The sequence below is a fragment of the Phocoena sinus genome, chromosome 19 (genome assembly GCF_008692025.1).
Source record: "Phocoena sinus isolate mPhoSin1 chromosome 19, mPhoSin1.pri, whole genome shotgun sequence".
NCBI classification, from domain to species: domain Eukaryota; kingdom Metazoa; phylum Chordata; class Mammalia; order Artiodactyla; family Phocoenidae; genus Phocoena; species Phocoena sinus.
In genome coordinates, this window is record NC_045781.1 from 18,112,715 (window position 1) to 18,138,566 (window position 25,852).

The following is a 25,852-nucleotide window of genomic DNA, read 5'->3' on the forward strand; positions in this document are numbered from 1 at the left end:
AATGCAAAAAAAACATGGCACTAAACAGATTGTGAAAAGGACTCTGTAGTCTGAGCTGAAACACAAAAGCACTGCATCACTTTATTTGACCTCAGCTGGAAACACACAAATGAAGCAACTAAAAATTTTCACTGCTGTGCACATGCCCATGAATGACTGTGAAAGCACCAGGACTATTGATTCTGGGGTTACAAATAAGTTTCAGAGAGTCGGTGAATTTGCAAATACAGAATCCATGAATAATGAGGATCAACTGTATGGGGGAAAAATCAACACTTATCCTGCCTTTTTTGATAAACTGTAGCTCGGGGTAATCAAATAGCTGATGAGAAAAAGGTTTTCTATCTAACAGAGTTCCAGCTAATAAATGCAGGAGGAATGAGAGTCACTTCTGTAACTCTATTGAAATAATGGACAGAGGCAATAGTCATCAATGGCTGCTAAAACCATTAAGTGCAAGGCTGGTGAGTAATTAACCTTATTATGTGTGAATGCAACTATCCACACAGGAATCAACTGATTAACTTTTATGGCACTAAAAGAAAGGCAACCAAAATTTCATGTCTCCTATCGTGATAAAATTAGAAGTACAAAACATCGCCCATGAAGAATTCTTGCCAAAAATATATCTGATTCCAAACAAAGCCTAGAAAAAGGCAATTCTCTGTTATATGCACCCATATGAAGCACATAACGCATATATTGAGTAGGAGAGACCCTTTTGGAGGGTTCCATTAAATGGAGTAAAGGTAAAGAGTATGTGCTCTAAACCACTTAGAAACACAGAAAACATGGGAAAATGGTAACTGCAAAATAAAGGAATGAATGGGGGCACTGGGGACAAAAAAGACAACTGTAATTCTCATTTGTACTACCAAAACGTCTCCTGTTTTCAGACAATACTCCTTTCACATACAAAGACCTTTTCCAAAATGACCATGAAAACAATTAACAGCAAAACCAAGAAACTGTGAACAGATAATTAGGGAGGGAGTAGGGCTGAGAAGCAAGGAGAGGAGAACTACATAAAATATTACGTAACTTCTTCCAAAGCAAAACATTTTCATGGACTGATTATGTTAACAAGGAAAAAAACTATACAAGTTCAAGGAAAAACTACACAAGATCTATAAAGCATTTAGAATGCATTAGTGCAGAAGTATATTTTAGCAGAAATATTGAAAAGAATGCAGTAGACCCCAAATAAAACTATCAGTTGTGATTACCTTGCATGAGGGTTGGAGCCTGCAGCATCTGCTTGTAGTAGGAGTAATACAGTCCACATTCTGTTCTGAATGAGATTTCTCGCTCCACTTCCTGAAATAAAGTTAGGTCTACTGGGTTTACATGACCTAGTTTTGTTTAGATATCTATTGTCACTGTAGAAACAGGATATAGAACTACAACTTAAAAGAAAAACACAAAAACAAAAACCTCTGACAACAGTCTTAAGAAATCTTGGCAAATAAAAACAATAAAAGGCTGATACTTATTGAAGCTGGGTGTATATTATAGGGGTTTATTTCACTATTCTCGCTATTTTTGTGGATGTTTAAAATTTCCTATAACAAACCATTTTTAACAATGGAGAAAACTAGTTCCATTTAAGTTAATGTTTCAGAGTTAACGTTTTTAACTTCACACAAATTAAAACCTTAAAGAAGTACCACCATTCTTATGTAATATTAGTGAAAAACAAAATAGGGACAGTAGAAAAAAGTCTCTCAAATAAAAAGAACTATAACTGCATTAGACACCTGCCTAAAAGCTAAAAATATTATATAAGATTAATAATTTTCTTTTTATTCTAAGAATACAAGGTATTCTTAGTAAAATGGGGCAGACCTTTTACATGTGAATTTTACTTTGACAAGTGTAACCTTGGTGGAAAGATGTTCATGTAGGAAAATGGCTACAAGAAATATTAAACTGCTTTTATATAAATATTCAATTTTAGAAGAACTGAAAATTTAAAGTAGTAGCTATTAGTCAATTTGGTTGTAACGTGCTTTTATGAAATTTAAGATTTAAATCAGTAATATAAAATATGGAGGCAACTGGTAACAAGAATGGGGAAGACTTTCTGGAATAATCCTATTAATATTCTTAGATCCTATATTTCATATATATATAACAGTATAAGTGAAAAAAAATTATAACTGGGGCTTCCCTGGTGGCACAGTGGTTGGGGGTCTGCCTGCCGATGCAGGGGACGGGGGTTTGTGCCCCGGTCCAGGAGGATCCCACATGCCGCGGAGCGGCTGGGCCCGTGAGCCAGCCGCTGGGCCTGTGCGTCCGGAGCCTGTGCTCCACGGCGCGAGAGGCCACAAAAGTGAGAGGCCCACGTACCGCAAAAAAAAAAAAAAAAAAAAAAAAAAATATATATATATATATAAAACCTATGTCATTATAGATTCTTTTACACCAGTGTTGAAAAAACCAGGTTCTGCAACACACTGTCTAAAATGTAATACCATCTATGTTTTTTCCTATACAGCGGATCCATATTCCACAAACCCAACTTTACTGGTGGAGGATGATAAACACTGAATATCTTACTTTCTAGTGGATAAACTTCTTTTAGCACATCTTTGTTTTCCCCTACCTCCAATTATTTTTCAAATAGTAATAAACATTTCATTAAAAGAACCAGTCATGCTATTTATCTTCAGATCTGCCCTTAAGATATTTAAAGAGGGACTTCCCTGGTGGTCCAGTGGTTAAGAATCCGCCTTCCAATGCAGGGGATGAAGGTTCGATCCCTGGTGGGGGAACGAAGATCCCACATGCCGTGGGCCAACGAAGAGCCCGTGCGCCTGCAACTAAGACCCGACACAGCCAAAAATAAAAATAATAAAAGAAAGATATTTAAAGACATTTCTCCTACCCTTTAAAAAAGTATTATAAATTAATTCACGAATAGAGCATTGAATACTCAACTATCAAAGAGTATAAACATCCACTTACTGATATTAAAACAATTATGTTGCATCATTAACTCTTTTTTAAAAAAGCAGAAGGCACAGGGTAGCAAACCATCTTATATAATGAGCTTCCTTTCACAGAAAACAATTTTTTTTTTTTTTTTTTTTTTTTTTTTTGCGGTACACGGGCCTCTCACTGTTGTGGCCTCTCCCGTTGCGGAACACAGGCTCTGGATGCGCAGGCTCAGCGGCCATGGCTCACGGGCCCAGCCGCTCCGTGGCATGTGGGATCTTCCCGGACCGGGGTGCAAACCCGTGTCCCCTGCATTGGCAGGCGGACTCTCAACCACTGCGCAACCAGGGGAGCCCAGAAAACAAATTTATCCTTGGGAAATCAAACATAAGAAAAAAAAGGCTCATTGGGTTTTGAAATTTAATTTCATTAGCACACTTGCTTTACAAAAAGGACAACAGAAAATGATGTAGCTCTTTTAGCTTTTACATTTGCTACTGATTTGTGTTGTGTCTTTTTTTTTTTTTTTTTTTTTTTTTGCGCTATGCGGGCCTCTCACTGCCGTGGCCTCTCCCGCCGCGGAGCACAGGCTCCGGACGCGCAGGCCCAGCAGCCATGGGTCACGGGCCAGCCACTCCGCGGCATGTGGGATCTTCCCGGACCGGGGCACGAACCCGCGTCCCCTGCATGGGCAGGCGGACTCTCAACCACTGCGCCACCAGGGAAACCCTGTTGTGTCTTTCATACCTGTAAAGTTTTATCTTTTGGCAGTCACATTAATCCATTCACCTTTAATCTTTGGGAAAAACTGCTCCACTGCTTTTGATAACATAAAACTAAATTGGTATTAATTGTTTCCAGAATGTTCAACCTCCTCCGTGGTCAGGTAACCATAGAAACTATGAATTGACATTAACTAAGCAAATACTAGCTTTTGCCCACGCAAATAAGAAAAAAAACCACATTAAGTATATTACATTCCTTTCCTTCTCTCCAGCTGCCTTCAATGGAATATTCTAACACCAAACACTCATGCCCAAACCAAACTGGAGAATGAAAACAGTCATTCACATGTAGGGGGCTCCCTATCGGACATGGTTCTAAAAGGAGACTGACTTCATGAAGATGCAGAAAGAGAAAAAAAACTGCTCAAAGTACTAAAAGTAGAAAGCCACTTTTGTGCCCCATCTCTCTCTATTTTAACATACCCAGAATGTGTAAAGAACAGAGGGGATCCTGATTAGTAAAAATGCCTTTCAACATGATTAATTGGTAATCTTGGCACCAGCTGTATAGAACCAAATGCTATACTTTATTAGACAGACACTTGCAAGTTTTACATCTGCTTCATGCTAAGAGAACATCTGCTCTACTCAAAACACTTTTCCAGTTTTTATACAGCAATTTATACTTTGCCTGGTGGATAGTGCCAATGAAAAGGTACATCAGTAGAAGTTACCCTGTGAAGAACACAAAACGAACAAATACTTCATATTTTAAATTGCACAAGTTCCACAGGGGAAGCACTGTTGAGAGAATAAAAAACATTGTCTCTGAAGATGACAGAGAAAAGCAGAAAGACAAAATAATTGTATTTTTAAGAAATTGTACAGCTAAAGCCATTTAAGTAGTAGTTAATATAGTAATTTAACAGAAGTACTAAAAGGAAATAAGCATGAAGAAAAGAAAATGACTAATTAATGTTGCCAGGGCATGCAACTAATGTTTTGCATGCCCTGGCAACACACAAAAGGTAATAAGCCCTTTTAGACAAATGACACCAAATTTGCAAAGGAACCATATCATTAGTTTAAAAAAATCTCATGTAAATAACTTTGTTTATAAAAATTGCCCCCCCCAAAACAACTAGGCAACTGGTAGTGGGGAAGCCATTGAACGATTAACATTAAAGGTAAAATTCACATTAAAGATTACATTAAAGACAAATGTAATCTTTCAGAATTAAGTTAACAAATCATCTCGCTAAGCAACAGTAGCTCATGATAAGACAGCTGTTCTTAAAGTTCTGTACAGGGAATCATGCCCTCAGCAAACATATTTATGGCACATACATGGTTTATTGTCTGGTTAAATTCACGTCCATCTGTTAGAATGGAATGATTCTTGCCCTAGAGTTGATTAAAAGCCATGACATATGACAGCTGCCAAGCAGTGTTTGTGACTAGGTTAGACTATTGTTGAAGTGACAGTATTTCCACTGGGCTCGGCTGAAGCAATTATCTATCCGTTGTGGTTCTACCATAGTTACCACTGTGCGGATTAACCCTATTTGGTCTAAAGACTCCTTGCTTTGCAGGAGTATTCAATGGGAAGATGTGCAAATTCTATAAAATCAAATAAATAAGAAAAAATGTTAGCATAAAGAAAAAAGACTTAAAAAAATTGAGTGACTTGAGTACTTTTGGCCAAATGAGAATTACCTTTCCTTATAACTGAACGTTTATTTTCTGAGGAAACAAAAAGGTATAAGAATTCAGTCCTTGATTCCAAGGAGTTTAAGTTTCAATGAGAAAGAACAATGCATTTTTTAAAAAGGAAAATGACTGTTCAAGGAAAGACAGGTATCAATTAGAAGGAATGACAATTCTTTGCCTATTAAACTAGCCTCCCCACTGGATTCTGTGCTTCTAATTGGTATCTTCTTCCTCCAGTCGATCTTCGTCATTCACTCATTCATTCATCCACCCATCCACTCATTTATTCATTCAACAAATACCTACTGACCACCAACAATTGACAAGCATTCTTTTGCTGGGAGATTTAGCAGGGAAGAAAAGAGACACAGATCTCTGCCTTCATGGAATTTATAATCTAGAGCAGAAGGAGAAGGGAACAAATAAACAAGTAAAATATACAAAGGAAAGCAGAGAAGTGGTATAGGGAGGGAAGGGGGTGGTGCCATGATCCTGGAGGTGGACAGGGAAAGCCTCGCTGATGAAGTGACACTGACTAGAGAGCGGAAGAGGTGAGGTAGTGAGCCATGTGGATGTCTGAGGGGAGAGCCCATCAGTCAGGCAAAACAGCCCACATGCACCCTGGAGATCAGCGAGGAAGACAGTGTGGCTGGAGTGGAGGGAACAAGGAAGGGGCAGTAATAAGGTCGGGGGGCTGTAGGGACAGAAGTAGAATCTGAGATGTAATATGGGGTTAGGGGCTGGACCACTGAGTCTGGGAGACACAAGGACTCTGGGCTCATACTCTGAGTTACAAGGTGTGTGTGCAGGAGGTGGGGAGGTCAGGAGTTTGGTTTTAGACATGTTGAGTTTGAATGTGAAGGGTTTTGAGCAGAGACATACACTGCTATATATTTAGAAGAATCGCACTGGCTGCTGTGTTCAGAATAGATTCTACGGGACAAGGGCAAAGCCGGGAAACCAGGAAGGGGGCTGCTGAAGTAATCCTGGTAGAGACAAAGGCGGAGGTTGTGAGAGGTGATCGGATTCTAGACACTGTCAAAAGAAAACTGATTGGGATTTCTTGAAGGATTTAATGTGGGCCACATGTGCCTACTTAATTTAATTACAATTAAAAATTCAGGGGCTTCCCTGGTGGCACAGTGGTTAAGAATCCGCCTGCCAATGCAGGGGACATGGGTTCAAGCCCTGGTCTGGGAAGATCCCACATGCTGCGGAACAACTAAGCCTGTGTGCCACAACTACTGAGCCTGCACTCTAGAGCCCGCAAGCCACAACTATTGAGCCCCTGTGCCATAACTACTGAAACCCACGTGCCTAGAGCCTGTGCTCTGCAACAAGAGAAGCCACCACTATGAGAAGCCTGCGCACTGCAACAAAGAGTAACCCCCATTTGCCACAACTAGAGAAAGCCCGCATTCAGTCAAGGGAGACCCAACGCAGCCAAAAAATAAATAAATGTATATTTAAAAAAAATTAAAAATTCAGTTCCTCAGTTCCTGAGCATATTTGGATAATGGCTATAGTATTACCACAGCAAAGATAAAGAACTTTTCAGCAAACAAAGTTTTTTTTTTAATAGATCTTTATTGGAGTATAATTGCTTCACCATACTGTGTTAGTTTCTGTTGTACAACAAACTGAATCAGCCATATGTATACATATATCCCCATATCCCCTCCCTCTTGAGCCTCCCTCACACCCTCCCTATCCCACCCCTCTCGGTTGTCACAAAGCACTGAGCTGTCTCCCTGTGCTATGCAGCAGCTTCCCACTAGCTAACCATTTACATTTGCTAGTATATGTATGTTGCTGCTCCTCACACCTCGCCCCAGCTTCCCCCTCCCTCCCCGTGTCCTCAAGTCCATTCTCTATGTCTACATCTTTATTCCTGCCCTGCCAGTACGTTTATCAGTACCATTTTTTTTTTTTTTAGATTCCATGTATGTATTTGTTTTTCTCTTTCTGACTTACTTCGCTCTGTATGACAGACTCTAGGTACATCCACCTCACTACAAATAACTCAATTTCGTTTCTCTTTATGGCTGAGTAATATTACATTGTATATATGTGCCACATCTTCTTTATCCATTCATCTGTTGATGGACACTTAGGTTGCCTCCATGTCCTGACTATTGTAAATAGAGCTGCAATGAACATTGTGGTACATGACTCTTTTTGAATTACGGTTTTCTCAGGGTATATGCCAGTAGTGGGATCGCTGGGTCATATGGCAGCTCTATTTTTAGTTTTCTAAGGAACCTCCATACTGTTCTCCATAGTGGCTGTATCAATTTACATTCCCACCAACAGTGCAGGAGGGTTCCCTTTTCACCACACCCTTTCCAGCATTTACTGTTTGTAGATTTTTGATGATGGCCATTCTGATTGGTGTGAGGTGATACCTCATTGTAGTTCTGATTTGCATTTCTCTAATAATTAGTGATGTTGAGCAGCTTTTCATGTGCGTCTTGGCCATCTGTATGTCTTCTTTGCTGAAATGTCTATTTAGGTCTTCTGCCCATTTTTTAATTGGATTGTTTTTTGTTTTTTTTGTTGATATTGAGCACCATGAGCTGTTTGTATATTTTGGAGATTAACCCTTTGTCCATCATTTCATTTGCAAACATTTTCTCCCATTCTGAGAGTGGTCTTTTTGTCTTGTTTATGGTTTCCTTTGCTGTGCAATAGATTTTAAGTTTATTTAGGTCCCATTTGTTTATTTTTGTTTTTATTTTCATCACTCTAGGAGGTGGGTCAAAAAAGATCTTGCTGTGGTTTATGTCAAAGAATGTTTTTCCTATGTTTTCCTCTAAGAGTTTTATAGTTCTGGTCTTACATTTAGGTCTTTAATCCATTTGGCGTTAATTTTTGTGTATGGTGTTAGGTAGTGTTCTAATTTCATTCTTTGACATGTAGCTGCCCAGTTTTCCCAGCACCACTTATTGAAGAGGCTGTCTTTTCTCCATTGTATGCTCTTGCCTCCTTTGCCGTAAATTAGGTGACCATACGTGCATGGGTCTATCTCTGGGCTTTCTATCCTGTACCATTGATCTATATTTCTGTTTTTGTGCCAGTACCATACTGTCTTGATTACTGCAACTTTGTAGTATAGTATCAAGTTGGGGAGACTGATTCCTCCAGCTCCATTTCTCTTTTTCAAGACTGCTTTTGTATTTGTGATCTTTTGTGTTTCCATATGAATTGTAAAATTTTTTGTTCTAATTCTGTGAAGAATGCCATTGGTAGTTTGATAGGGATTGCACTGAATCTGTAGATTGCTTTGGGTAGTATAGTCATTTTCACAATATTGATTCTTCCAATCCAAGAACATGGTATATTTCTCCATCTGTTTATGTCATCTTTGATTTCATTCATCAGTGTTTTATAGTTTTTTGAGTACAAGTCTTTTGCCTCCTTAGGTAGGTTTATTCCTAGGTATTTTATTCTTTTTGTTGCGATGGTAAATGGGATTGTTTCCTTAATTTCTCTTTCTGATTTTTCGTTGTTAGTGTATAGGAATGCCAGAGATTTCTGTGCATTAATTTTGTATCCTGCAACCTTACCAAATTCACTGATTAGTTCTAGTAGTTTTCTGGTGGCATCTTTAGGATTTTCTATGTATAGTATCATGTCATCCGTAAACAGTGACAGTTTTACTTCTTTTCCAATTTGTATTCCTTTTATTTCTTTTTCTTCTCTGATTGCCGTGGCTAGGACTTCACCATTGAATAATAGTGGCGAGAGTGGACATCCTTGTCTCATTCTTGATCTTGATGGAAATGCTTTCAGTTCTTCACCACTGAGTATGATGTTTGTTGTGGGTCTGTCATATATGGCCTTAATTATGTTGAGGTAGGTTCCCTCTATGCCCACTTCCTAGAGAGTTTATTATAAATTGGTGTTGAATTCTGTCAAAAGCTTTTTCTGCATCTATTGAGATGATCCTATGGTTTTTATTCCTTTATTTGTTAATATGGTGTATCACATTGATTAATTTGCATATATTGAAGAATCCTTGCATCCCTGGGATAAATCCCACTTGGTCATGGTGTATGATCCTTTTTATATGTTGTTGGATTCTGTTTGCAAGTATTTTGTTCAGGATTTTTGCATCTATGTTAATCAGTGACATTGGTCTATAATTTTCTTTTTTTGTGATATCTTTTTCTGGGTTTGGTATCAGGGTGATGGTGGCTTCATAGAATGAATTTGGGAGTGTTCCTCCCTCTGCAATTTTTGGGAAGAGTTTGAGAGGGCTCAGTGTTAGCTCTTCTCTAAACGTTTGGTAAAATTTGCCTGTGAAGCCATCTGGTCCTGGGCTTTTGTGGAGCCCAAATGCCGCAACTACTGAAGCCCGCGCACCTAGAGCCCATGCTCCGCAACAAGAGAAGTCACCGCAATGAGAAGCTCTGGCACCACAATGAAGAGTAGCCCCAACTTGATGCAACTAGAGAAAGCCCGCACAGAGCAACGAAGACCCAATGCTACAAATAAATACATATATACATCAATTTATTTAAAAAAACAATTAAAAGTTCATTTTCTCAGTTCCTGAGCATATTTGGATAATGGCTATAGTATTACCACAGCACAGATAAAGAACTCTTCAGCCAACAGAAATTTCTTTTGAACACCATTTTTCTAGTGTTTCCCTAATCAGTAAGGTCTTAACATTTGGTCTTAGACGTATGCATGCTATATTTAAACAAAAAGTATGCATCTAGTCTTTTAAGTTTCACTGAGGTAGAATTCACATACAATTTACCCTTTTAAAGTGTACAAGTCAGTGGCTTTTACTATATTCACAGAGTTATGAATCCATCAGTACAATCAATTTTGGAACATTTTCATTACCCACACTCCTGGGCTGTCACCCTGCAAATTCCACACGCCCTCTAACCCTAAGCAATCACCAATCTACTTTCTGTCTCTTTAGATTGGCCTCTCCTGGAATCACAGAATATGTCCTTTGCGCCTGGCTTCTTTCAATTAGCATGTTTTCAAGGTTCATCTATGCTGTAGCATGTATCAGTAATTCATTTCAAAACTGCTGAATAATATTCCATCGTATGGATATACCACCTTTTCTTTACCCATTCATCTACTGATGACATTAGAATTGTTTCCTCTTTTTGGCTATTATGAAAAATGCTGTTATGTACATTTGTTTACAATTTTTTTGTGGATATGTTTTCTTTTTTCTTGGGTGTACCCTTAGGAGTAGAATTGCTAAGATCATGTGATAACTCTGTGTCTGACTGAGGACCTGCTGGACTTTTTCCAAAGTGGTAGATGGGTTCCAACTGCTCCACATCCTTGTCAACAGTTGTTATTATGTCTTTTTATAATAACCCTGCTAGTAGGTGTGAAGTGTTATCTCACTGTGGGTTTTGATTTTAATTTCCCTGGTAGTTAATGGGGCTGAGCATCTTTTCATGTGCTTGTTGGCCATATGTATATCATCTTTGGAGAAATGTCTATTAAGTCCTTTGCTCATTTCAAAAATTAGGTTTTTTTTTTATCATTAAGTTGTAATAGTTATTTATATTTTCTAGATACAAATCCCTTACCAGACATGATTTGTAAATATTTTCTCCCACTCTGAGTGTTGTCTTTTCACTTTCTTAATGGTGTACTTTAGAGCACAAAAGTTTCTAACTTTGATGAAGTCCAATTTAACTATTTTTCCTTTAGTCACTTGTGCTTTTGGTGTTGTATCTAAGAAAGCTTAGCCAACCCAAGGCCATGAAAATTTATTCATGTTTTCTTCTAAAAGTTTCATAGTTTTAACCCTTACATTTGGGTCTATGATCCATTTTGTGTTAATTTTTGCATGTAGTATGAGAAAAGGGCCCAAATTCATTCTTTTGCATGTAAATACCCAGTCGTCTCCAGACCATTTGTTAAAAAGACTATTCTTTCTCCATTTAATTGTCTTGGTACCTCTGTTGAAAATCAATTGACCATAAACGTAAGGTACTCTCAATTCCATTCCATCGATCTCTATGTCCATTCTTAAGACAGCACTACACTCTCTTGATTATTGTAGCCTTGATATTGCAGGTTTTGAAATCAGGAAGTGTGAGTCTCCCAACTTTGTTCTGTTTTGGCTATTCTGGGTCACTTATTCCACATAAATTTTAGGATCAGTTTGTCAATTTCTGCAAAAAATCCACCTGGGATTCTGAGAGGAATCATGTTGAACTTGGGGAGTATTGCCATCTTAACAATATTGTCTTCAATGCATGGACATGGTTTAAGTTTTATACTTTTTGGTTAAATTTATTCCTAAGTATTTTACTTTTTGTTGATGTGTAAGTGGAATTGCTTTCCTTTTTTTTTTTTCAATAAATTTATTTTTAGCTGTGCTGGGTCTTCGTTGCCACGCGTGGGCTTTCTCTAGCTGTGGTGAGCAGGGGCTACTCTTTGTTGCGGTGTATAGGCTTCTCATTGCAGTGGCTCCTCTTGTTGCTGAGCACAGGCTCTAGGCGTGTGGGCTTCAATAGTTGTGGCACAAGGGCTTAGTTGCTCCACAGCATATAGGATCTTCCCGGGCCAGGGCTCAAACCCATTTCCTCTGCATTGGCAGGTGGATTCTTAACCACTGCGCCACCAGGGAAGTGCTGGAACTGTTTTCTTAATTTCACTTTTGGATTGCTCATTGCTACTGTATAGGAATACAATTAATTTCTGCATATTGATCTTGTTATCCTGCAACCCTGATAAACTCATTAGTTCTAATAGTTTTTTTTAGTGGATTCTATATACGTGTCATCTACAAAGAGAGAGTTTTACTTCATGCCTTTCATTTCATTTCCTTGCCATTATTTCCCTGACAAACTGTCTAGTACAATGTTGAATACAAGTGGCTACCGCAGAAATCCTTGTCTTGTTCCTGATCTCAGGGAGAAAGCTCTTAGTCTTTCATCATTAAGTATGCTCTTAACTGTGGGTTTTTGACAAATGCCCTTTTGGACAAATGCCCTTTATGAGGCTAAAGTTCTATTTCTAGATGGTTGAGCATTTTTATCATAAAGGTTGTCAAACTTTGTTAAATGCTTTTCCTGTGTTTTTTGAGATAATCACATGGTTTTTATTTGTGTATTCTACTGATGTGATGGGCTCACCTAGTCCATTCCTATTTTGAGTTATGTACATTACAAAGAACTGATGTTGAATTTTTTTCAAATACCTTTTTTTACATCTCTTGAGGTACTAATATGGCAAAAAAAAAAAAAAAAGTATATATTTCCCAACAATCTCCTTTGCATTCCTGGCAGAAAAATGACTTTTTCATGGTGTGGCATGCTTTAATGTGCTACTGGACTCTCTTTACTAGCATTAATTAGGATTTTGGGTCCAATATAGAGAGTGGGATTAGTCTCTGAGTTTCATTTTTTTAATATTATCTGGATTATATGCAGTTGATCCTCATTATTCATGGATTTCCTATTTGCAAATTTGCCTACTAGCTAAAATTTATTTGTAACAACAAAAATGACAAAAATCAATACTTGCTGTATTTTGCAGTCATTTGTAGACATGTGAGTTGCCTGATGTGCACAGTTCCCAGCTGTGGTCTGCCTCTTGCTCCAGCTCTCACACAGAGATGATCAGAGGATAAAGACAGTAAGGGGCAGCAGTGCAGCACAGCGCGAGGAGCCCTAGCTCTGGGGCCAGTCGCAGAGGGTTTGCATCCCAGCTCTGGCACCAGTTAGTGGATGGCCTCAGGCAACTCGCTTAACATTTCTGAAACTCACTTTCTCTTTTGTGAGAAAAAAGAAAATAGAATCTACCAGGAGGAGTTCTTAGGATTTAAGATTGTAACCTATGTGTGATATAAGTGTGTCTATACATATGTACATATTTCCCCAGGAGTCACGGTTCACTATTCACTAATTCACTATTCTCAGTGACTTTATATAACATAACTGGTGGGAATAAGAACTGACTGTTGTTATAGTCTGATTCTCAGTTTTGGTGTGTAATACCTGATTTATAGCAATAATTTGGAAGTTTTCTTCCTCTTTAGTGTTCTAGGATGGCTCAAATAGCATTGGAATATTTTGGTTCTTTAAAAGTTTGGTAGAATTCCTCCATAAAATCAACAGGGTCTGGTATTTTGGGGTTGGGGGATAGGTAGGTATAATATTTCTCAAGTGTTCTCTATCACATCTACAGAAATAATTGTGTTTACTGGGACCGTTTTGGTAATTAATGTTCTTCTAGGGACTTCCCTGGTGTTCCAGTGGGTAAGACTCTGCACTCCCAATGCAGGGGGCCCGGGTTTGATCTCTGGTCAGGGAACTAGATCCCGCATGCATGCCACAACTAAGAGTTCCCATGCTGCAACTAAGAAGTCCACATGCCACAACTAAAGATCCTGCATGCTGCAACAAAGATCCCGTGCGTGCCACCACTAAGACCCAGCACAACCAAAACATAAGAATAAATAAATATTTAAAAAATATATTCTTATAGGAAATCACCCATTTCATCTATTCATCTAATTTGCATAAAATCAAACAAAATAGTCTCATGTGGCTCTTTCTTATTTCATGGTCTCTATGGTTATTTCTCTGTTACCATATTTCATGACCTCTGTAATTATTTCTTCTTTTTTTTGGCCGTGCTGCACGGCATGTGGGATCCTAGTTTCCCTGCCAGGGATCGAACCTGTGCCCCCTGCAGTGGAAGCACGGAGTCTTAACCAATGGACCTCCAAGGAAGTTCCATCTCCATAATTATTTCTGTTATTTCTTATTTTGGATATTTTCATTTCCTACCCCATCTTTATCTTTCTTTCGTTTCTTTAGTTTTCACCCCCCAAATGACCACTGATTTATGAACTGTTTTCCTACTTTCTAGGTGATCAATTTCTTTTACCTTTATCGCTCCTTCTGTTGTGAGATTTCATAAGAGGAATAATTCATTTATTGCACAATATATTAATTATTTCATAATATAGTATTTACAGCTACAAATTTTCTTCTGAGTACTCTCTTAGGTATATTCCATAATCCTGAAATATGGTTTTCATCATTTTCTAGATTTCATTTATAATTTCTATAAATTCAGTTTTAATTACCTGTGGCCCAAAAGTTACTTTTTAAATATTTTAAAATTTCTAGATAGTAAGCAATTTTTCTTTTTAATTAGTTATCTGCAATTTTTATTTAAGTGAATGAATAAATTAACAAAAGAGGATACTGTGACCTTTATGCCCAAAGTCAGGAACAGGCCAAGACTATGCGCTATCACACTGTGATTAGAGAATATTGTCCATATAATTTCTGTATTTTTGGATCTGAGATTTTTCCTTATGGCTTAATTTATCAATGTTTTAGTGAATGTTCTGTGGATACTGGAAATGAATGTATCTTTAGATATTTACAGATTAGATCTATCATATTCAATATTTTCACTAGGTCTTCTATATCCTTACTTATTTTTGTCCACTTGCTTTTATATGAACTGGGAAAGAATTAAAACTCCTCAATACTAATGTATTTCTATACTCTTCTTACATTTCCTGTGGTTTCTGCTTTGTAAATATTGCGATTATCTGATGCATGGATAGTCACAGTTTGTATCTTTATCACTGAAATATTGCCCTTCTTTGCCTCATTTAATACTTTCTGTCTGATACTTTCTTTCCCCTTTCTGCATTTATTAAGTCCTTATCCACACCTGTGGCCTAATCTGTCTAAGGAGGATTCTTACTGTTCTGGGAGGATCTTATGCGTATATGATGTGATTTGGATTTTGCTTTGTGATCCAGAGTTTTTATTAGGTGAGTAAAACCCACTGATACTTATTTAATCAAAAATAATTAGACATACTTGTGTTAATACATATTGTATCATGCTTTTTACTGCTCTTTAGAACAAATCCTTCACTACATGATCTGTGTCAGCTTGTTTCAATATGTGTGTATGTGTGTGTACATTTCTTTAATTTGGAAGGTTGATGTTTTTGTTCTAGGGGTTACCTTTCTTTATAACTTCAGAGAATAACTTAATTCTTTGTTTCTATGGCTAGTATCTACTGACTTCCTATAACAAGTTATGACAATCTTATGAAATTTATACTTCTCCCCTGCCCAATTTTACTTGATATTATTTTTCTTGGAATTTTCTTTATATATACTGTGTGTCTGTTTCTTGACATCACTTTTAGTTGTAACTTTTTGACTTTTAGCTATAAAAGATACATCAGGATACTTCCACCATCTTTTTTTTTTTACAGTACGCAGGCCTCTCACTGTTGTGGCCTCTCCTGTTGTGGAGCACAGGCTCCGGACGCGCAGGCTCAGCGGCCATGGCTCATGGGCCTAGCTGCTCTGCGGCATGTGGGATCCTTCCGGACCGGGGCACGAACCCATGTCCCATGCATCGGCAGGTGGACTCTCAACCACTGTGCCACCAGGGAAGCCCTTTCCACCACTTTTTTACCTTTTCTTTTCCTTCCTCTTCTAACTTGTGTTATGTAATTATTACACTGCTATTGTGTTACTATTACATAATAACATTATGTTATTATACTATTCATATCATATATATTTTGTTCTGTATCTATTTAGTCTTAGTTCCACAGTTAAATAAATTTGACAATCTTTCTAACATTGTTTTGCCTTTTATCTCTTGACTGGATAAAGTTTTTGCTCTGCCAATTTCTCCAGGTGTTCTTAAAAATACGTATTTCTCAGAGTCAAAAACATTTGAATGGTGCTTTATATATGATGGAATAACTGGGTTAAAATACATAAATCACTTTCTTTTACGTGAGTCCTTTGTAGACATCATTCAAGGTCTTTGGGTAACTATATGTTACTTGGAAAACTTGGAAGCCAGACTGATCTTTGTTTCCTCATATAGGTAACCTGATCTTTTGTCTGGATGTCCAAAGGTTTCTTACTATTTAGGTACAGGAATTTCATAGCTATATCCTGCTAATGATTTTTCTAGGCCAAATGTTCCTGGGACCCATCGTGTCCATTCAGTTTGTAGATTCAAGTTTTCCTTTATTTTTGGAAAGTTTTCTTGAATTATAGATTTAAACATTTTTTTCCCTGTTTCATGGTTTTGCTTCCTTTGGGACACAAATAATGCAATCTTTCTGTTGTCTTCCTTAGCTGTCACTTCTCATATTTTAACTTTACTAATTCTATTTCATTTTGTTTACTTTCATCAGTCCTGTCCAACTTTTCTCTTCTGTGCTTTTTGCAGATTCTGGTCTCCTGTGTGTTGCTTCTTACATAGTCATGATTTCTATTATGGTTATATCTTTAAATATTCTATTTCTTGACTAAGTTCTGCCAGCTCATGTTTCATTTCCTTTTATCTTCCTACAAATCTCTTTGAAGATGGTATATACATTCTTACATTCCTGCTTTGAATTCACCTTCTACAGTGGCAAATGCTTTATTGTTTGTTTTTTAATGTGACATGTTTGGCCACAATCTTCACGTCTCTGCTGTAAAAGTTTTCTGGTTCTTCATGTATCGTTTGTTCTTGTTTTTCTCTTCCCTTTTTCTTGCAGTATTATTGTACAGATCCTGTGCTAGTTCCTTTCTGATTACTAGTCATTTCTAAATGTGGCAAGTTCTTACCAAATCAGCTACATGTAGGGGAGAGGGCTGGGACATAACTCAGGCCAGCAAGAATTTTTCTGCTGATACAGAGTGGATTACAAGAGTGAGCTCTTTAGTCTTTTCCTCATTTTAGTCTTCAGAGATCGGCAGCTTCAGGGCTGTTGAAAATGCAAGTTTTCTCTCTTTATCCTGGTCTGCTTAAACTCTACTTTTACAAGAATGGTTTGTCTCTGTGATTACTCCTTTCAGCCTGTCTACCTTGTTTCTCTTTCACACCAAAGTGTATACAGGAAAGCTTCTGTCATTACTCCTCACATCTAGTCCCATGGTCTCACACAGGGGACCACTGGTTTATCCCTCAGAATATGCCAGTGACTTTGGAGGACTAAACTTCAGCAGCTTTACCTAAAATCTGCAGCTTTAGAAGTTCTCTCTCAGCATCTTTCTACACTCCTTGGAGTTTCACTGGATTTGGCAGCCCTTCCTCATATATTGTGGTTCCAGATTACAGACCTCTCTTAGTTTCATCAAAGAAGGAATCTGACTGTTTTTCATTTTCTTTCATTGCTCTGAGGTAATTCTAAACAAAAGAAGGAACTGACATCTTTATCCTACCGCTTTAAAATAAGAAGTTAAGTAAGCAATTTTAGGGGTCTAACCACAGTTAGAAACAATCTACCCCAAGTTGGGAGCATGGAAATAGTGAAATGACCAAGAGTATAAAAATGTCAAAAATATTAAAGTATATAGCTATTCATTTATATAATAACTGTGTTTGTGAAAATATATAATTGTATATGGAAAAAGCATACGATGATTGTAAAAACTATCTATATTGGGGTCATAAATAAGTAAAATATATACATGTACAGGATGAAGAATGGAAGGGAAAAATGAAAACTGTTTTTTGTTAAGGGTAATGAATACTAAGTAATGTTTTTCATTAAAAAAAGTTTTTGTTGTTGTCACAGTATAGTCTGTGCAATAAAAAACACAATGTTCCAAAAAGAAAAACAATCAAGACCATACAGAGATTTACTCCAGCACCTACGAAACACAAATCATTAAAAATGCAATGACTGGCTCCCCACTTGCCAGTACTATGTCCTATCCCTGGAGGCAAGCTCCAAAGTTGCATCCTTTTGCTCCAATTCCAACCCAGGTTCTTTACAGCAGCCAGGTGTCTCCCTGCCTCCCCTGCCTACACCACTCCCTCCCCACTAGAGATTAACTCTACTCCAACAGACCACTGTCTACTCAGCACTGACGATGTGCCAGGCACTGTAAGGGAAGCACAGCAAGTAAGAGTATGGGCTTTAAACCCTTTAGTTTGTTTTGTTTGTAATAAAGAGCAGCAAAAAAAAAGCAGGTTGCATTTAAAGGACAAGTTAGAGTTAAAATGTTTGGGCTTTGGAAACAACCAGATTAAATAAAATAAATGTAAAATGCACCTATAACAGTGCCAAGGACATAGCAGACATTCAATCAAGGATATTTAAAAAAATCTCTTATACTTTAAATTTCGCAGCAAGGGCAATATAACACAATGGTTAAGACAACAGGAAACTAACTTTTTAATTTAAAAAATATGCTAAGAAAGGATACTACATACACATTTTCTGTGACCATTTAAACCAACATCTTCTTCTTTTCGGCTCCAAGTTTCTCTGTCCCAGGGTTCCCACATATGAAATACTAACACTGCTATGAACATTTAAAAAAATTACTTTGAATGCATAAACTGAATGTATGATTAGTCTATTTTATTAGCAATATTTTTACTCTCTGAATAATTACAACTAATTCAAAGTATTCAAAAGATCAAAGTATTTACATAAAAAACTAGCCTGGCAATTTTGATAAGTTATAACTCAAATAAAAAAGGGAAATAGATTTACACTTCTCAAATATTCCCATCATCCCCCAAGATGAAAATGATGTAAAGGAGTAAATTTAGGAAGGCGTATAAACTCTGAAAATGAGCTTTCCCTTTGGCTAAGTAATACCGTTGATCAGTAATGGCTGATTTCACTGGTTTATTCACAGAAAATGTATAAGCACTTTAAAATTAAAGTTCAATTTAAATAAAATTTAAAATTTAGTTCCTCTGATGCACTAGCCACATTTCCAGTGTTCAATCACTACATCTGGCTGGCAGCTACTGTACTGGACAGTGTAGATTTAGATCATTTCCTTCAGTACAGAGAGTTCTGTTGGAGACCACTGGGTCTAGATAATTCTAAGATGAAAAATAAGCCAGCCTATCATCTGGTTTGAGAAATGATTACAACATCTGAGGATTCCTCTTGTGACACAGGGGTGAAAAAAACCAGAGAGCTTGAATAGAGAGGGAAAAACGCACCAAGACTCTGAGCTCAGCTTTAAGTGTAAGGGGTGCAGGTGGTGTGGGGAGGCCTGTGAGAGGGTGCACCTGTCTCACAGCTTCTCCCAGCCTGTGTCTGAGGCAGAGGCAGAATCTGGCCTCCGGTCTTTCTTCTCACGCTACATACTCCTCAAACAATCCTGCCCACACAGCTATAAGCTGGTAACATGAAAAGGTCCATTTCCAACACACATGGAACTCCTGCCTTCAGATCCGTAAATCCAGCTCCCCTTACTCCATATCTTTACTTGGATTGTTTTGAAAGTGACTCACAATGTATCCAAACCTGAACTCATCATTTCTTGCCTCGCTGCCTCCTGCATAAAAAAGAATGTGGTTGGCCTTTGTCTCCAGTTCCAGAGAGGTAGCCAATAAACTCTTGAATTTCCCTGTGACAAGAGTATCTTTGTTATTCATGGTAGGCTCCTTGGCCCACATCTGACAGCTTGTGCTAACAGGTGACTCAGGGCGGGCCCCTAGATGGTTTTTGCTAAGGAGATGACTCAGGATGGGAGCTGGACAAGCCAGAAAGACCAACCGTATGCTTAGAGGGTTGGCGCTCTGAGCCAACAGATATCAGTCCGACCTCTGGCAAGTGGAGAGCAGCTGGAGATTGAGTTCAACCTTGTGGCCCATGATTTAATTAATCATGCATACATAATGAAACACCAGTAAAAACTCTCAACACCAGAGCTCAGGTAAGCTTCCCTGGCTGGCAATACTCTACACGTTGTCGCACACTGATGTGCCAGGAGGGTAATGCATCCTGACTCTATAGGAAGAGGACAATGGAAACTTGGGAGTCTGGGACTCTCCCAGACTTTTCCCACTGTGCCTCTCCCTTTGGCTGTTCTGATTTGTATCCTATTTCTATAATAAAATTGTAATTATAAGTACAGAGCTTTCCTGAGTTCTGTGTCATTTTAGTGAATGGATAGCCAGTTGTTCAGAAGTGAGAGTAGCCTGGGGTCCCCTAAAGTTGTGACTGGCTTCTGAAGTAAGGGTCAGTTTTGGGGAGGACTGTGCCCTCAACCTATAAAGTGTGGCTTAACTCCGGGCAGTTGGTTAGAAGTCACTGTACCCTTCAGATCTGCTCCTCCCACAGGGTTCAAGATCATAGCGAATGAAGATCTACCCATCTATCCTTCTACTAACGGGAGAAAAGAAGGTCATCACTGATAATTCTTCCCCCTCAACTGCACTCCACACAAACGATGAATCAGTACATCCTTCCAACTCCTGCCCAGTCTACAAAGCCATACATGACCTGGCCTTTTCTTCAGGTTTCTTGATGATGGGCTATATCTATTTAAGGGTGCTAGTAGGGCCACATATAAGCTTTAAGTTAAAGAGCTAAACTTACAGTTTAAAATTATGTTAGCTCTTTCACCATGTCTCCTTGCTATAGAGTTACTAGCATTTAATTTTGATTTTATGCCCACAAAGGGGAAATTCCAGGCTTTATTCAGAATACTTGTATTAATAAATAAGTTTTAAATTTCTCAATTCCAGGGAATCTGTTTATAGGTACTCAATTTTAAAGAGACAGGTGAGTAAAATGTTTCTTGACCAGAAAAACTACCAACTGTCACTGAAGGGTAAGAATTATTATTTTTTGGTATCATGATTATTTGTATAAAGATATATCCATGCTGTACCTATAAAGTAATATGACAGGTTTTAAAAATAAACATACTAGAAATTACTCATAAAAATAAAATTTGTCATTCAAAGCAGTCTCCTTTGGAGACTCATTCCAATAACGGAACCAAAGCTCAAAATATTTTGGAAAATTCTCTTTGGGAACTGTCTTCACATTCTGCATAGATACTTTTGAATATTCTCATAGATGATAAATCTTTGCCCTGTGAAACTCAATTTTACCTTTGTAAGCAACTAATCATTAAAAGCCATGGTGGGAAATAAGGTCAAAGATCATGACATTTCTGATGAAAAGAAAGGTATATTTGGATGAAAACCACTGGCAATGTGTAAGTTTTAAGTGATATACTTGCTCTGAACCAAAGCCAAATTAAAGGATGTCGGAGGGGAGAGAGAGAGAGAGAAAGAGAGAGAGAGAGGGAGGGAGGGAGGGGAAAGACAACAAGGGAACTGGTATTTAAAGAGTCATACACTCTCTTAAAAATCTGATGACAGTTATGGCTTCCTCTCAATCTTCTGCATATATTATTAGAACGGTACACCACATCAAGCTCATCTATGGAGCCAGATTTAAATTCCCTGGTTTAGAACAGTAGCTTTCGCTTTCTTTTTCTTTCTTTCATTTTTTTTTTTTTTTTTACTGTACCCAACAGAAAAAAAAAATTTATACTGTGACCCAGTTTGTACATACATACATATAATTAAAAGTTTCACAAATTATTATCAACCTTACCATGTGACAGTATTCTCTTATATTTGATTTCATTATGAAAAATGCTACTTAAGACCTACTACACCAATTTCACAATCTACAGCTTGAAAAATACTGGTTTAGAGTAACTGATGCATAATATGAATAAACTAACGAAAATGGAAAACTCACTTGATTATAAAAATTCTGATGTTATTTTAAACTAACAAAGAAAAAGTCATTTTACTCTATAGCCAAACTTTTCAAGAGACTGGATTCTTTATGGCAAAACGGAACTGTCTTGGTCATTCATCTAAATGGCTAACTACTGGAGACACTGATGGGTAAATCATACAATGTTCATACCTTAATATTAGAAAACCACAAATCATTCTCATGTAAGGTGGCCAGGTAGACAGATGTAAGAAGTCCAGTGCAAAGGGCAACAGTTCCACCAACTGTAAATGAAAGAATCGTCCATAATCTTCTATTGGTACAACCTTTTAGAAAAATGAACAGATGAAAAACCAAGTCAGTGAAGGATTTAGCAGTTAATAGTTCTATTTCAGACTGTCAAACGTGCCAAGTTCCAGCTGCCTGTTAGTGGTGAAGCTTTCCGTGTCTCCAGCAGACAGTTAGGGGTTCCGTTTTGTGATTCCACAGACCTTTTTATACTTTTCATACTTTTATTATAGTTTTTTCCCCCACTGTATCTAACTGTTCATTTGTCCATTTTGCCAACTAGAATGTAAGCATCTTGAGGACCAGCATATTATCTTATTCATCTTAACACCTAGGACCTGTGCTTGACCTAGTTTAACTACTAAGTTTCTTAAATAGAGGAATAAATGGGTTACAGATCTAAAATATAAACAGTCTTTTAGATGATCTACTTACAATTTGTGGTTTATTCATTAAAAGCTACTCCCAAACTTGATTACTTAAAATTTTAAACCCCGTCACACAAGTTAAAGGAATATAAACGAAGAAACATATTTATAGTACATATAAGAAAGGTTAAATATCCTTAATATAGGATAAATACTTTCAGGATAATAAAAAAAATGAATATTTCAGTAGGAAACTGATTAAGGACATGAATAGGCAATGCACAGAAGAAAAAATGGCCAATAAACTTAACAGAAAAAAAAAGTTAGTATTAATGAAATGCAAACCAAAACAAAGAGCTATAACTTTTACAATAGTGGCCAATTTGATAACTTAAAAATGCTTAGTACTCTGTTTTGGTAAGGATACAAAAATATCGCCTTTTTTTTTTTTAAATAGACATTTTTTAAACACTGCTGGTGTCAGAATAAATGGATACCTCTCTGGAATGTGACATGGCAACAGGAAGTAAAAGCCACCAAAATAAGCACCCTATTTGACCAATAATTGCAAATCTAGGCATACACCCCAAAGAAATAAAGTTTTAAACAAACATTTGGCCACTGTGGTTCAGGTTGTATAGGTAAAAGGTTAAAAATCATCTAAATATTCAATAAGAAATTAAATAAATTATGCTACAGTCACACAGTGACTACACACTGACAAAATTTTAAAAATACACTGACTGACACATGTTCATAACACAAGAGAAAGATAGCAAGTTACACAACAGCGAGTAGGATCTCAATTTTGAGAAAAAACACACCTGAATGCTTGTAGGTGTACATGTACAGAGAACAACATTTAGACAACAAGATAAAGTGTCATAGGTAGTAATCTCAGGATGAGTGGGTTTGCGGGAGTATTTTTTCCTTCATTTTTGCTTCTCTTTAGTTTTCTTCTTTTTTTTCTGACATGAATAAATACTACTTTGGTAAAATGAACAGTCCTCAAAGTTATGTTTTAATTTAAAAGGACAAACTTGAACCTGTATTTGTTTTTATATAAGATTTTCAGAAAATACTCTGTATTGTCCCAAATTGCTAATAGTTGAGTTGGGTGGCATGACTGCTCAATATAGATTACTTTTATTTTATAAAACTGTCACCCCACCCACCAAAAAAATAAATAAAAAAAAATAAAACTGTTACCCCAAATTACTTTACTAGCTCTAGCTGCAGCTGATGTAAACTCTGTCAGATATCCAAAATGGCTGACAGACATGGAATTTTTCATGCTTACTTTAAAAAATCCTGACCATGCTTAGCCTAAGAAAGCAACTCGGGTAGCAGGAATTTGGTAATTAATGCCATTTGATGTATGGCTTAGCAAGAGTCTTCAACATTATTTAAACAATTTACCAAATTCTGACCACTTTTCCCACCAAAAAAAAAAGCAAATTAGAAAATTTCAGGACTTTAACTGAAAATAAAGAATAAAAGAAAGTTTGATTCATCTTTCAATACTTTAATGAAATGAGAAACTCACCCAAGGTAAGGCTGTCTAGTTGTGAACAGCATACACAAACCAGAAAAATTAGAAGTAGACTAAAATCTGAACAGTGGGAAAAAGTATTACTCTCAAAGTCAAAGGATCAGATTGGCATAACTGTACTGAACAGGCAGCTAAGAAGCAAAGGGCTCTAATCAGAGGTCTTTTATCTAATCACAACTGTAAAACAAATATTATCACACTGCGATCAAATCATTTGTAAAACTAAAATATCAGGGTAATAGAATAAGTTTCTTCACCTATTAGGTCTCACCAAATTTTTATCCTATTGGAGATTGATTATTTCAATATGCAGACAAAAAAGCAATCCCAAATGCTGCTTTAATTTAAATCACCTACTAGATGGCAATTTATTTTCCAACTTCACATTTTCTTCTTGTGCCACGTAATCCTCTGAAACTTCTGTGGTTTGTATTCCTTTTCTTTGCCTGATGGATATCATGGTGTCAAAGACTCACATGCATTGTTCTTCCAACCACTCCTACAAACAACACAGAATTAAGCCACCATCCATATGTCCGTACCTTCTCAGCCAAATACAGCCTGTGCTCATCTGTGTTTTGGAGACTTTACCTGAGCCATTTTCCCTTGCTTAGCACGCCCTCCCATTTTCCCATCCAAACCTTAACCGGCTTTCAAAGCTACTCTCAAGACACAACACAAATATTTCTTTAACACAACCACATTTATGAAGCGCCTGTCCTGTGGCAGGCACTGCCAAGAGTTAGGAGCACAGGTGAGCATCACAGACAAGCCCCTGCCCTTCTTCCAGGAAGCCTTCTTTCTTGGGATGCACCAACCCCTACTGATCTCTCCCCTTCCCGAGTCATAGCAGTTACCATGCATTTTGTCACATAATTAGGTAGTTTTATATTATTTTCTATAGTACCAACCATGGAAAAGGTATTAAGTAGTAAATTTGTTGATTGTTGATGGTCTGATTTTGAAGAACTGAAACACTGTTTTGTCTCCGGTATCTGGATTTTGATACTGGTGCTCCTTCAAACAATTCACACTGGAAGCTTTAGGAATATGCCTCAGTGGTGATGGCAGCGGGGGTGTGCCAATCAGGGCAGCTGCTACACCAGGCAGCAACAGTGGGAGTGACGGCAGGGAGCAGGGGCCTGGTTTGGAAGCAGTAAGTGGGAGGCAGGGGAGTGGTGGCAGTGAGTAAGCTGGCTACAGTCCCCCGGAACATCTGGCGTCACTCCTCCGACGAATGAACAGCTTTTAACCATTTATTAACTATGACCGGTTGCCGGACACGACTGTCGGGGCAGTTTATTAATTCCTAAAGGTAAACAAGTTGCTCTACTGAAAAGAACACACCAATCAACGTTATACCATTCATTCATTCATACAAAAAAAAAAAAAAATCTGAGAGGAAAAAGGTGCAAGCACCGAAAATGGAGACTCTGGAGCAACGAGGGAGAAAAGGAGTGTGGGCAAAGTCGTACCTCTAGAGATGAGCTTACCCCCAAATTACCTCATCCTAGAATCATGACCTTTCTAAGGGCCCCAAGCGGAGTTGTAAAAATCCCACAACTGATACAACGTAACACATTAGGACAGAAGGGCAACAAATGTTTAAGTGCCAACTACGTGTGATAACTGCATGAACCCAAGAAACAAAAGTTTCCCCATCAAATTACAAGGAAAGCCATCTTAAATGTTTGAAAAGGGAAATGAGAGCGGGTGGGTTTTTTCTCCATTGCTTAGAAGAACCAGCACGTACTGGGCATCCCGGG

General features: G+C 37.6%; 1 protein-coding gene across 2 annotated transcripts in view; it reads right to left on the bottom strand.

Annotated features, from left to right (window-relative positions):
- Positions 1-25,852, bottom strand: part of DPY19L3 (dpy-19 like C-mannosyltransferase 3) — a 74,965-nt gene that overhangs the window by 48,416 nt on the left and 697 nt on the right. The window contains exons 2-4 of one of the 2 annotated variants that reach the window (XM_032613592.1): positions 24,444-24,585; positions 22,071-22,204; positions 1,227-1,317 (exon numbers count right to left, since the gene is read on the bottom strand). In XM_032613592.1, coding sequence (XP_032469483.1) covers positions 1,227-1,317; positions 22,071-22,204; positions 24,444-24,546 — 328 coding nt within the window. In that variant the 5' untranslated portion in view covers positions 24,547-24,585. Of the gene's footprint in view, positions 1-1,226; positions 1,318-22,070; positions 22,205-24,439; positions 24,586-25,852 lie in introns of those variants that run through there. The other variant, XM_032613593.1, reaches the window with a different exon arrangement.